At 31.6% G+C, this 14,626-nt stretch overlaps 1 protein-coding gene across 1 annotated transcript; it reads left to right on the top strand.

The window, feature by feature from the left end:
• The first annotated feature begins 8,835 nt into the window (after positions 1-8,835).
• Positions 8,836-13,782, top strand: LOC133284436 (probable protein phosphatase 2C 60). The gene is made up of 5 exons (XM_061481442.1): positions 8,836-9,207; positions 9,672-10,139; positions 10,584-10,951; positions 11,851-12,087; positions 13,389-13,782. Exons 2-5 carry the CDS (start codon positions 9,821-9,823, stop codon positions 13,656-13,658), a joined length of 1,194 nt encoding a protein of 397 aa, XP_061337426.1. The 5' UTR covers positions 8,836-9,207; positions 9,672-9,820; the 3' UTR covers positions 13,659-13,782.
• The last annotated feature ends 844 nt before the right edge of the window (positions 13,783-14,626 follow it).

The following is a 14,626-nucleotide window of genomic DNA, read 5'->3' as shown; positions in this document are numbered from 1 at the left end:
TTGGATGATTTTTGTTTCCAAAACCGATCCAATCCAAACCGCGAACAACCCTACTCCTGCATGTAACAACAGAACTTTTATTCCCTTTAATTAATTATGAGGAAGGGAAATCAAAGTTCCAACTTGCTTAATTATAAGCTCTTCTCACGTGAGTGCGACCGTAACCATAACTATAATAATCCAATAAAAATAACCCACTTGAACTAAAACGATAAAATAATAGTTAAGTTCTCCAAGCACTTACATTTTTTGCTTTATTTATTGTTTTTATGTGCAAGGGCTTATCCACTGAGCAAAAGAGCAAATAGCCAGCATAGAGGAAGGAAACATATCAAATAAAAGGGATGTCTTATTCTATTCACGTGGCCTCAATTCAACTCAATCCAATGCTAATGTCAATAATGGTGGATTTGTGCAGTGCTTTTTGATCAGTAGCATTGCCCCACCAACCACTTTTTCAGCTCAGTTTTTCTATTTGCGAGCCTGGGTTCCATCTTTATCAAGCAACAAAATGACAAGTATATTCAAATAAATGACTTATATATGAGATTGGGTTGTCACTGTGACACATTTAATCTTTTTTATGTTAGGTAAAGAGTGCATATCTGCTGCTTCTTCTGCCATTTTTTTCTACCTTTCCCTATTGATTCTGCCATCCATGCGGCATGCCATGCCGATGCTTCGAAATAGCATAATAACAATAATAATAATAAGAGATAAGGCATAGTATTATATTATAGTATTTGAACAGCGCATAGTCGCATACATTTTCTGGGGAAGGTTCATTTTGCATCTTTTGGAATTATTACTAGGGGAAGCTTTTTGGAAGGGACGTGCAGTTTGCTGTGATATTAATTTAAAATAAAAATAAAAATTAGGGAAAACTTCAAAAATTTCCCAACAAGTTTTCTCAAAATCACTTAATTTCTTCCCCGAAAATTTTAATCATTTACCTCCCTACTCAAATTTTTTTTATCACTTACTACCGTAATTTGATTTTTCATCCAAAATTTTGTTAAATTTTTTAAAAGGTACCAAAATTACCCTTAATAGAAAAAAGAAAAACATAATTTCTTCACAAACTACTTTGTAACTAGTTTAATATGTTTTTTTAATTTAAGGGATGATTGCTTAATTTTAAGCTTGCAAACAATTGCTTAATTTTAAGTTTTATATCAAATCATTTGTTATTATTATTATAACAATGAGGTATTCCCACTTAGTCCCCTTAAATCACCTTGCGGTTTGAGAATTAGCTATGATAAAACATAAAGTTTTTTAAAAGGTACCAATTGTTTGCAAGCTTAAAATTAAGCAATCATACCTTAAATTAAAAAGACATATTAAACTAATTACAAAGTAGTTTGTGAGGAAATTATGTTTTTCTTTTTTTTATTAAGGGTAATTTTGGTACCTTTTAAAAAATTTAACATGATTTTGGATGGAAAATCAAATTAGAGGGATAAGTGATAAAAAACATTTGAGTAGGGGGTAAATGATTAAAAATTTCGAGGAAGGGATTAAGTGATTTTGAGAAAACTTGTAGAGGTTTTTTTGAAGTTTTCCTTAAAAATTATTGTGCACGTCACGTAAGGTTTAAAATTGAATTGTATATAAAAATACAGACAAAATATTTTAGGGACACGCGCAGTTATATAAATAATCTTTATGTAAATTGGTGTAAATAGTTTTGATTTACACTCGTCTAAGTATATGACTCCTCATGTCTAAAATATTTTTTTAATTATATTTGATTTTTTTATGTTGCATGATAATTGAATTTCATGTTATGACTTAACTAGTGGTAGGCTCCATATTTATTAAAAAAAAAATTGCGTGCAAATCGAAGAATCACAACATGAGAATTAAATTCTTATACAATATGATAAAATGTTTTTCATTTTTTATATGACTTTTATAAAAGTTATATTGTAGGAAAAATGATTGTGTAATGTTATATGTTAGAAATTTTTATAATAATTGTGGGTTTCGATTAATTATAGTTTTTCTTGTTTTAATAAAAATGGGCTAAGTCATGATCCATATAGGGGTGCAATATAAAGCCCAATTAATTAGTGATACTTTTGTTTGGGGTTGGATATCTCTAAATTGATTAGTGTGGGTAACAGTGTAGGCCTAACTCATAGACCCATGATGGGAAGGGGACTAGGGTTAATAAGTTTGACTAAGTCCCCTCTACATTTACAATGTGTTGAAAAATCGTCACTCTACAACTTGCTCCATCGACCGTGGTGATTTTTGGATCTGTGATCTTTTAATTAATACGGAGTAATTTTACGGTTGCTCAAATTATCGTCTTTCTCATTAAAATTAATAATTTCTCAATAAAAAGCTTATTTCACATCAAACTTTTGTCCATTTTTTTCTAAGTGATATTTTATTTACCTTATCAACATTTTAAGGTAACTGCTTTATTATTTCTACGATCGAGTTGTTTCTTATGTTCTTTATTGTTTGTCGTTCCAGATAAGCACATAAGAATTAAGAAAGTTTTAAATAGTATTGATTATAAATAAAAATAGTTATATTTAACAATATTTTTTTATTAAAATAACTAATATTACTGTTATTTTATTAGCCTTTTCTCTCATTTATCAATACTAGGGTCTATATGAATGAAAATAATAGTTAATACTTTAATAATTTTTTAAAACAAAATATAATTATTTTTCTCCGTCGTCAGGCCAGACGAATCAGAACAATAAATAACGAAAGATAAGATAAAAAGAAAAATTGGTGAGCAAAGATAATTTTATATCATAATAAGTTATATTTTTCGCTTTAGTTATTAATTTTAGTTGCATTTAAGGATATATTTAATTAATAAATCAGAGTCATGATTATAAATTTATGTCTAACTATTACTTTACATGATTATAAGTTATTTTTATGTGGTATTGATTTTTCATCTCACAAGAGAATATTTTTTCTTCTACTGCAGGCACGAAATCAAAGTGGGATCTATTGCATATAGGAGTGAGGAAAAAATATAAGGTGAAACTCATTTTAATTTTATATAGAAACAAATTTCTTTTCCCAAAACAATCAATATCATTTATATATATATTTATATATAGGAAAAAACATATATCCTTTTAAAGGATATAATCTTATATCATTTTAGATCCTAACCGTTGATTTCCGTCATCAATGGTTATAATCTATTGGGTCAAACTTAATAGGCCAAATTTATTATTAATTAATTAATAATTTTGATTCAATAAATTATAACCGTTGATGGACAGAAATCAATGGTTATAATCTAAAATGATATAAACTTACATCTTTAAAGACAGATGTTATTCCCATGTATATATATATGGCTTTAATATTTCTAATGTGAATGTAGATAAGTTATCTATATTCCCTCTCAAAATAATATCGTTTTGGATTGAAAAATTAAAAATTATAATGAAAAAGACTATTATAACCCTGAAATAAATTATAATTACAAAAATACCTTGATTTCCGTCTCAAAACGACGTCATTTTGGACTAAATATAGATAAGTTATCTACATTGACCGTAGAAAAAGCGAACTATATATATATATATATATATATATATATATATATATATATGGAAAAAAATGTTTGTCTTTTTAAATGACACAATTTATATCATTTCACTCTCACAAAGAGGTGGGATCCACACTTTTATATTTTTTTATTCACTTTATTTTTTTTTATCTATCTATTTCTCTCACTTAAAATGATACAATTTTACATCATTTAAAATAATACACATTTTCCCATATATATATATATATATAAATATAAATATAAATAAGGGTTAATACATCTTATATAATATAAGAAAATAATTTTTAGGCACAAACATATTCAGGTGGACTCCACTAAAAAAGAAAATAAAAAGAATGAAAAACATTAATATACAAATCTACGTGAATGTAATATGAATAGACTCTCCTTACGTCACATAATGAATATAAACCCCGTGCATATATATATATATAAAAGTTGGTACCGACCAGTCATCACCATTGAAATGACTAATATGCAGTGACGGAAGACATTTAGAAATTCGGTTCAGTGCCTCGACAGGCAAATATTAAAATTTGGAATTTTCTATCCCCCAACTTGGCGGACAAACATTCAGTGAAGGTACAACTGGTTCACAATGGAAATAGGAAAACAATTCTCCTTATGAAAATGATATTTACTCATAAATTTTTTTATATTACTTATCTGTTAAATAATTAGAATATAAAAGTGCATATTTAAATACATTTTTTGACTAGTAAAATGTAAAAATAATATACTATTTTTAATGTGTAAACTCATTGCTCAACGCATTATCATCTATTTCGTATATGCTTTTTTTTTTTAGACATCTATTTCATTTATGCTATAAGTACAACACAGAGTCTCTAATTCTTGGGGAGGGGCTGAACCTTTAGCCGTCACTGACCCCCGCACTCCGGATTAGTCTCATAGTCGGCTCAAAGAGTCGAAGCTTGTGAGGATACCAGAGGAAGCCAACTCGCCTCAAAGAGATAATTAGGGTTGAGTAACTCCAAAAAAAACATTGTTCTATATTTATTAATTATGAGCTTTCTATAAGTAAGATATGGCACATGGTCATTCTTGATCATGGAGCTAAATGTTCCACCAAAATTGGACATTAGCACATTTTTTCTTTCATTCTCTAAGTACGGGTGGTGGTGATGGATGATGGTCGCATCTATCATAGCTAGGGTAAAATGTGCACTACCTAGCTATACCTAACACTCATTCTGGTCCTTATCGTGATCAAAGTTTAAATGGCAGCTAAAAGCATACGGAGACTGAATGTGAAGGAGTTAATGTATTTTGATGAATTTTATGAATTTAATTTTAAATGATTTCAATTTTATAAATTAATTTTACTTAAAAGTAAATTTAAAGTGAAGTAATTTTTTTAATATTTTTATTTTAGAAAATATAATTATAATAAAACTTCCTGTAAAATTTCCAACTAATTTAAAAGTTGCATTTTATCAGTGATAAACATGCTTTTAGGATAAAAAACATGTTTAGTTAAAAAAAATTAAATATAATATTTTTAAACAAAGATTACGTTGCCGTCTCTTAAACTTTAAACATGATCTAAATATATAAATTATTTCTGTAATCCACGAATTTCATTTCATTTTCTAATGTATGTATGACAAAGTTGATGTGTTACAAGCATTATTTTTTAAATAGTGCTGCTTTAGATGTGTACTTTTATGGGAAAATTATTTGTCGTTTAAAAAAAATATGATTTTATGTCATTTTAAATTCTAATCGTTGATTTCCGTCAATCAATGGTTATAATTTATTATGAATTACTAATTAATCAATAAGTTTTATCCAATAAATTATAATTCTTGATTGACGGAAATCAACGGTTAGGATCTAAGATGACACAAAATTATCTCATTTAAAATGATAAATATTTTTTCCTTCTTTCATATATTTTATATTTTTCTAAAAATATTTAATGTGTTAACAATTTTTGTTAAAAACATTTAAGTATTTTTAAAATAAAAAATGTGATTGTTTAAAAGCTAAATTCTTGGGTTTCTACAAAAAAGTTTTGATGATATAAATAAGGAAAAAATATTTTTCATTTTAAATGAGACAATTTTGTGTTATTTTAGATGAAACAACGTTGTTCTAGTGTATATTTGGTGATTTTTTACATTTTCTTTCCTTTGTGAAATTAGGAAGAGGAAGAAAATGGAGAAGAGAGGAGATAAAAAATATCAATTATGTACCAAAATGACGTCGTTTTATCTAAAATGGCACAAATTTATGTTATTTAAAATGATAAATATTTTTCCCTAAAAATAAACTATTTAAACATAAAAAAAAGCTTTTCAAAATATTATATTCAAACATAATAATATCTTACTATAGAAGAAAAAGTCCATGCAAACCTTTGACATCGTTATAAATAAGGGTAATAGTTTTTTCTTACAATATGAGATAATTATTATCTCCACAGACTCATTTATGCAGGTGATATTCACTTTTAAGGGAAGTAAAAAAACAGAGTGAGACTCATCTTAAATTTGTGTGTGTAAGAGATAAATTCTTTCTTATGTAACATAAATATAATAAATTCCTATAAATAAACTATTTAAACATTAAAACAAAAACTTTTCAAAATATTATATTCAAACATAAGGAAATTTGACTATATAAGTAAAAGTCCTACTTACTAAAAAATAAAAGAAGTAAAAGTCCATGCAAACCTTTTAAATCATTATGAATGGTAGCGTTTTGTAACTTGTAGGTTTTTTTCTTATTAATTTATGAAGTGCTATTGTTTTATTATTGTCAAAATTTTTGAAAAAATAAAGTGAAATGTTTGATTTGCAAAGAATTTCTTGCCAGCGCGCAACAAATTTTTATTTTCTTTATATTTCAATCGGTTTATAATTTTGTGGTTTGTCCGATTTAAAGCGGATCACTATATTAAAGTTTTAAATATCTTTCAAAAATAATATTGAAAAGAATCGAATATATATTATCATTTCTACCTACTCAATTCTTTAATACTAACTGAACTATCATTATTTGATCACAACAAATTTCTTTTACATTAATATCTTACATTGACTTCCTTACCGTTCTCTTTTCTTTATTTGGAATTCAGTATTTTTTTTTATATCCGTGTTGAAATCTTCCTATTATTTATAACAAGGAAAGAAAAAGAGAGTTGTCCTAATAAAGAAATGATCAAAGTACCCACGAAAGAATAAAGATTGTAATGTGTATTATATTACCAGAGATAAAATTATTTTTTATATATATATAAAAATATATAGAGTTTATGTGAGGAGATTAGGAGAAGAGAAAAAAATATATAAATTTCATATACTTTTATGAGGTAGGATATTCATATTATTAATTTTTTCTACTATCACTTCACTACCACTTTAATTATAGAAAAAGTTGAATAAACAGAAAAAAAAGAAAAATAACTTTTAAATTTAATGATAATTAAAGTGATAGTAAAAAAAATTGATAATAACAATATCCTATCTTTACTCTTATATATATATATGGATGAGATAAAATAATTTTCAATAACAGAGAAAATATTAAACCAAAAAATAAAATAGAAATATGATCAATCGTTATTCCCTCTTCACATATTTTGTTTCCATTTTAATTTAAAAGAAAGGAAATATTAAAATAAACTAAAATATAAACGCACAAGGAGAAACCGGGTTAGTGCCTCACTGGGTGTTAGGGGTGCAACCGTCCAATGAATACGACAGGCGCGATTAAACAGAAAATGCTACTGTTCTGTGGGGGATATAGTCAAACATACTTAGCGGTGTAAATTGATCAAATCAGGCTAGATTTTGGTCAAATATAGAGAGTTACAAGTGAATTAATTGCAAATGCATGAGAATTAATTACAATTATTGGAAAAAAAAAAAAAGATTACATGTGATAATAACCTTGAGTTGTTTTACCCCAAAAGTTAATACAAAAAATGATAGTACACAAAATCTTATAAATTCTACATTAATTATTCATATAACGAAACTCTGAATCTCGTATCTTATAAATAGATCATAATAACATGCTTCAATAACTCATTCTCTCTTTAGTTTGTGAACAAATCTTCATGTGACTGGAATAGGTACATCCATACTAAAAAAAAAAAATTTAAAAATATGGTTTTTATTTTATTTTTATAAAGATAGTATAAATATATAATTTTTAATATTTGATAAAAAAAAATGTATAAGAGTAGTCTACACATTTAGTATTAGGGAAAATGTGTATCATTTTTTTTTTTTGATAACAATGTATATCATTTTAAATGATGTAAAATTGTGTCATTTTAGGTGATAGAAAGAGATAGATAAAAGAGGAGAGAAAATGAACAAAAAAAAATATAAAGTTGTGTCATTGTATGTTGTCCACCCTTCCTTCAAGCCCAGTGGGCTCTTGTATGAGGAGGCATGTTGAGAAATATAGCCCCACATTGGTTGTATGAGCAACTAATGTGAGGTTTATAAGGCCTTGGACACTCTCACCCTTTGGAGCTAGCTTTTGGGGTGGTGTATTCCAAAGTTCTTTGCATGTATCAGAGCCTCGCCGCCCCCACTTTCTCTTGTGGCGTTTCTTAGCACAGGTAGGTTGGGCCTGTTGCATTGTCCACTCTTCAAGCTCAATGGGCTCTCGTGTGAGGGAGCGTGTTGAGATATATAGTCTCACATTGGTTGTATGTCCAACTAATGTGGACACTCTCACCCTTTGAGCTAGCTTTTGTAGGGTGTATCCTAAGGCAGCTTCTTAGCACAGATAGGTTGGGCTTGTTGCATCGTCTAGGCTGGCGTATCCCAATGAGCTCTCGTGTGAGGGGGTGTGTTGAGATATATAATCCCACGTTGATTGTATGTACAACTAATCTGGAGTTTATGAGACCTTGAATACTCTCACCTGTGTGATTAAAAACGAGAAACAATCTTCCCTTACTATTAGTACCGAAAATATTTTCCTAGTTTGCATTGTAGCATTGTGGTGTGGAGCCCATAGATGGACCTCTGCTTTGCTGGCTGGCTCCAAGCCTTCGTTGATTGTATATACAACTAATCTGGAGTTTACGAGAACTTGGATACTCTCACATGTGTGATTAAAAACGAGAAACAATCTTCCCTTACTATTAGTACCGAAAATATTTTCCTAGTTTGCATTGTAGCATTGTGGTGTGGAGCCCATAGATGGACCTCTGCTTTGCTGGCTGGCTCCAAGCCTTCGTTGTTTATAGCCATTTTATAAGGCACTGTCTGTTCTGTTCTGTTCTGTTGAGTCGAGGAGGAAAAAAGAAAGAAAAGGGTTTCTTTCTTGGTCCAATCCTTTTCACACTGTGGAGGATGTCTTCATTTTTCAATTCTTTCTTTCATTCACCCCTTCTTCTTTAACCATTTCATCATCTGCATACCACTTCACTTCGCTTTCTACAAATAAACCATAGCAACAATACAATCTAAGTAAAAAGAAAAAAAAGTATCCACTCCTCTGTACTTTCTTCCTGTTGATTTGATGGATCCACGGATCTAATGATTTCACACTATTCTCTTCACTTCTCTCTTCTTTCCCGATCATTATATTCTTCATCCGGGCCATCATCCATTATCTTCCAGTCAATAGTCAATAGTCAATACTCAAATTGTCGTGTGAGATATCTTACCCGAATTTTTATCTTCTCTTGTTTTGTTATTTATGTTACAATATAATTACACTTGATGAAAAATCTAACTTGTTGTCATTATTAGATTTTATGGAGATCAGTGTAACTTGGGGTTTTACTTTTCAATGTAAATGTGAACAAGGGAATATGAGAGATAAAGTGGGTTTTGACTTATGAAAAATAGAAAATGAACCCCCTTTGTTGAATTTTTCATCTTTAGCGGCTGTATATGGTTGGTCATATTTTTTGTTGCCATAGAAAACAAGTCAAAATGTTGGGTTTTGTTTAACTGTTGTAAAGCTACTTTCTGTTTGTGGGTGCGATTCATTCCTTGGAAAACTGTGATAATCAGCTTGTTTTGGACGTTTCTAGTTCAAACAAACTTGAGGCTATATCTGGAGTTGAGCCATAATTGATTTTATCTGTATATGTTTGTTCATGTTGTTGTAGTTTGTAGTGGATCATCATCATTGCGGTGACTGGTGAGGACTGCAGCAGGACTCTATCTATACAGTGAATGAAAATTCTGGGGGGTGAACTCGTTTTTGGGGTAGTTGATAGATGTGGAAATCTTTGACGGTTGTTTGGTGAGATGAGGGATGTTATCGGAGTTGATGAACACTTTTAGGTCCTGCTTTTGGCCGGGTTCGGGTGGATATGCAGGCACAGGTTCAGATGCTGTAGGTAGACAGGATGGACTATTATGGTACAAAGACTTGGGGCAGCACCTGAATGGTGAATTTTCGATGGCTGTAGTTCAAGCCAATAACTTGCTTGAGGATCAGAGCCAGATTGAATCAGGGAGTTTGAGCTCCAATGAGTCTGGCCCTTTTGGTACCTTTGTTGGTATCTATGATGGGCATGGAGGGCCTGAGACATCGCGGTTTATCAATGATCACTTATTTCACCATCTCAAGAGTAAGTTTACAACAAGATGAGTGAATTCTTCGAGCTTTTCTGTATTGGCATAGGTTTTACTTGTTGCTTTGTTGTATTTATTTCCCTCTTCCTTCCAGTTCCAAGCCTCTTATAGTTAATCTTGCTTTTCAACTTGACATAAATCATTCATGGAATTATCTAAGATAGACCCTCCTGTTAAACTGGCATATGCCAATAAGAGACTCATTCTTTCGTTCCTTCCTAATATTTTTATTTTTTGCCTGTCATTCTATCTGCTATGTTATGAATTAAGGCTACAAATTTGTCAGATGTACACTGAATTGAGACTGTAAAAAGTATGGTTTTTCAATAGCCATTTTGTTGCATGTCTGTCGTTGATGGATTTATCTGTGTTTTGAACCGTTGCTCTCCACATGATTATCGAATATCGACAACATTTTCTTTCTCTATTTTACATTTCAGGATTTACTTCAGAGCAACAATCAATGTCGATGGATGTAATTCGCAAGGCATTCCAAGCAACAGAAGAGGGGTTTACGTCATTGGTTGCTAGACAGTGGCTAATGAAACCACAAATTGCTGCTGTTGGATCATGCTGTCTTGTTTGTGTTATTTGTAATGGAACCCTTTTTGTAGCGAATCTTGGTGATTCCAGGGCTGTTCTGGGAAGAGTAGTCAAGGCAACTGGCGAGGTTTTAGCCATGCAATTATCAACAGAGCACAATGCATCAATAGAGTCTATAAGACAGGAGCTGCATTCTTTGCACCCTGATGATTCAAATATTGTTGTTTTAAAGCATAATGTATGGCGTGTGAAGGGCCTTATTCAAGTAAGTCAATTGTAGCTCATCATATTACTTTTCTTGCTGCTAGAGCCAGTTATTTATTTATTCTTGCTGCTACATGTTGATGTAGTACTCAAAGCATTGACCTCTTAATATCATTCTATGCTTGTAACATTCTAGTGTTGGAAGCAAAATTTTCAGTTTTCAGGATGTGAAGAATGACTTCAGAAATAGAAGCTATGCTGTGCAGTAGTAAAAGAGACTGGGTGGGGGTTGGGGGGTTGGAGTAATCATTGTTTCAAGTATATTTGTGGAAAGTGCTTATTTTTCTCAACCTCCCCGGGGTTATTGATTAGCATTAATACTAAAATGAACAATATACATTATGAATTTATATACCCAGAAAACAGTTGCAAGGATTAGGTAATTAAGTTGTCTTAGTTCCACAACAGAATTCCTCCTTAATTTGGTTTGTTTATACTAGATGCCAGGCTAAATGGGTTAATTTTTGTCACAAATATAATATTCTTAAAGCTATAACAGCAGAAAATTCCCTTGGATTTGTGTACTTTTCTTCTAGTAACTTCTTTATTATAATATGATGAGAATTTGATTTAATGATGTTAAATGCACATAGTGGGATTTTGTCTATAATATTCGGTGAAAGTTAATGTTTTTAGTGCTCTTGTATCTTTCTTCCCTTTCATGAAACTTGTACCTTCAGCTTGTCATATATAATTCTTATCTTGGTACTTTCTGACAATTCTCCTTGGGCTTTGTCATCACTGACTTCATCAGATTTAGATGACTCAACTTATTTAAATTAATGCTTATTATTGCCATACCAAAAAAAACTTGACTTGAAACATTTTTCCCTCTCTCTCCTGTTCTCTCTCTCTCTTAATTGAATTACATCATAACTTTTAAAATCTTTTACCGTGCAGGTTTCAAGATCTATTGGTGATGTATATTTGAAAAAGGCCGAGTTCAATAGGGAACCACTATATGTTAAGTTTCGACTTCGTGAGCCAATGAAGAGGCCAATACTGAGCTCAGAGCCATCGATATCGGTGCATCAGTTGCAGCCACATGATCAATTTATTATATTCGCTTCTGATGGGCTCTGGGAGCACCTTAGCAATCAAGAAGCAGTTGATATAGTTCAAAATAGTCCCCGAAGTGTAAGTTACATATTTGAATTCAACTATACTACATATGTTATAACACTACCAATAAGATTAAATGGATATATTTTTGGCTCTTTTAGACTGAAAACTTAAAGATTATGGATAATTTTTGGTTCCTGTTAGTCCTGAGTACTTTATATTTTATTGAAGTTGCCATACTGTTTGTTTCTCGGATCTCTTAATTATTTGTGTCATCATGATTTATTGCAAGTATCTGTCATGCTTGAATGGTGCTTATATACAGAATTTGTTGGGGGAATTGTAGTATGCACCACTAATATTGCATTGCAGCCCATGATCCATAGAGATGAGATTGAATGTTGTTATGTATAATGTCCATTGAGAAGAAGGAACATGCTTCTTCACCACAAGAAGTTGCCAGTCTTTAAGACATGAAATTGAAAGTTAGTGGCCTTCTATTTGTCCATAATCTTTATGGTTGCGCTACATTGTTTTAGTATGTTAATTTGTGTGAACAGATGCAGTTAAGCAATTTAAGTGGTTATTTTCAGCAGCAGGAAAATGGAATTTATCAAAAGTAGTCAATTCATGCCTACAGCCTAATTAAGTGGTAATAGAAATTCATGGAGAATATAAAGCCTTACCTTGACTTGCTTTTCTCGTGCAAAACAAATAATATGTTCTTTACTTGGAGATCCCTCTGCTTATACCAAATGTGATTGTGTTAATTGGCCTCTGAAGCTATAGCAAATCTGTTGGATAGTATTGGATAGATGAAGGGTGATTGAGTAAGATACTGGCATTGCATACTATATATGCTTAAATGACTTTTTTGCATGACATAAAATATTTTCCTGTGTATGGTTTGGAAACTATTGAGATATATAGTCTCACATTGGTTGTATGTGCAACTAATGTGGAGTTTATAAGGCATTGGGCACTCCCACCCTTTTAGCTAGCTTTTGGGGTGGTGTATCCCAAGGTTCTTTACATGGTATTAGAGCCTCGCCCCTCCCCACTTTCTCTTGTGGCATTTCTTAGCACAGGTAGGTTGAGCCTGTTGTCCACTCTTCAAGCCCAATGGGTTCTTGTGTGAGGGGGCGTGTTGAGATATATAGTCTCACATTGGTTGTATGTGCAACTAATGTGGAGTTTATAAGGCATTGGACACTCCCACCCTTTGAGCTAGCTTTTGGGGTGGTGTATCCCAAGGTTCTTTACAGAAACAATTTAATATCATTTCTTTCTGACTAGATATTATGAGTTGCTGATGAATTTCGGGCAGAAGCTTAGTACAAAATGGATTTATGCTTAATCTGTTATCCTTCTTTCAGGGAAGTGCAAGGAGGCTGGTGAAAACTGCACTTCAAGAAGCAGCAAAGAAGAGAGAAATGAGATATTCAGATTTAAAGAAAATTGACCGTGGAGTTCGTCGACATTTCCATGATGATATTACTGTGATTGTTGTGTATCTTGACTCAAATCTCATAAGTAGGTCAAGCACTATTAAATTCCCTAGTATTTCTGTTAGAGGGGGCGGTATTAACCTGCGTACTAACACGCTGGCACCTTGTACGACACCAACAGATATTGGTGGTACCTGATCTAAGTTGTATCTCATCTTTCTTTTTTTTCTTTGTTGTATTATTTGCTTGTGTGAATACCAGTTATCTTCAAATAGCAATGAGAGGAGCAGCCCTTCAATTCTTTGAATGTGAACTGTAACTTACTAGATATACTAATACTCGTTTAGGTTCACTTGAAAAAGGGTATTCTGATATATTATAGAATTGTGTAAATACTTTGTACAAAGGTTCTCTATTTATAGAGAATACAAGACCTAGAATACTTGACCTAATGGGCTAAGCCCAATACAACAAATAATAAATAAATAAATAATATTAATATTTACAACACTCCCCCTCAAGCTGAGGAATAGATATTTATCATTTCCAGCTTGCTAGTAAGCTCTTGAAATCTATCTGAAGGAAGTCCCTTTGTCAATACATTAGCTAATTGACGCCCGGTGGGAATGTAGGGTGTGGTAATCAACCCGCTATCAAGTTTCTCTTTGATGAAATGGCGGTCGACCTCAATATGTTTAGTCCGATCATGTTGAACCGGATTATGAGCTATACAAATAGCTGACTTATTATCACATAGCAGCTTCATTGGTCCCTCACATTTTATTTTGAGATCATTAAGTATAATTTTCAGCCATAGTAACTCACAAATGCCTTGAGCCATGGCTCGAAATTCAGCCTCTGCACTTGATCTGGCAACCACATCTTGTTTCTTACTTCTCCATGTCACCAAGTTACCACAAAGAAACATACAATAACTAGTGGTAGAACGACGGTCCGTCACAGATCCAGCATAATCAGCATCAGTGTAGACTTCTAAAGAGAGATTGCCATCTCGCCGGAATAACAGTCCTTTACCAGGAGTAGCTTTAAGATACTGAAGAATTCTCTCCACTACCTGCATGTGTTTCTCCTTTGGATCATGCATAAACTGACTGACAACATTAACAGCATAAGCTAAGTCTGGTCTAGTATGGGCCAGATATATC

The sequence above is a fragment of the Gastrolobium bilobum genome, unplaced genomic scaffold (assembly GCF_033153095.1).
Source record: "Gastrolobium bilobum isolate Gb01-03AN ecotype WA unplaced genomic scaffold, APGP_CSIRO_Gbil_v1 utg2164, whole genome shotgun sequence".
NCBI classification, from domain to species: Eukaryota; Viridiplantae; Streptophyta; class Magnoliopsida; order Fabales; family Fabaceae; genus Gastrolobium; species Gastrolobium bilobum.
Note: the sequence above shows the minus strand (reverse complement) of the source record. Positions and strands in the feature narration are given on the sequence as shown.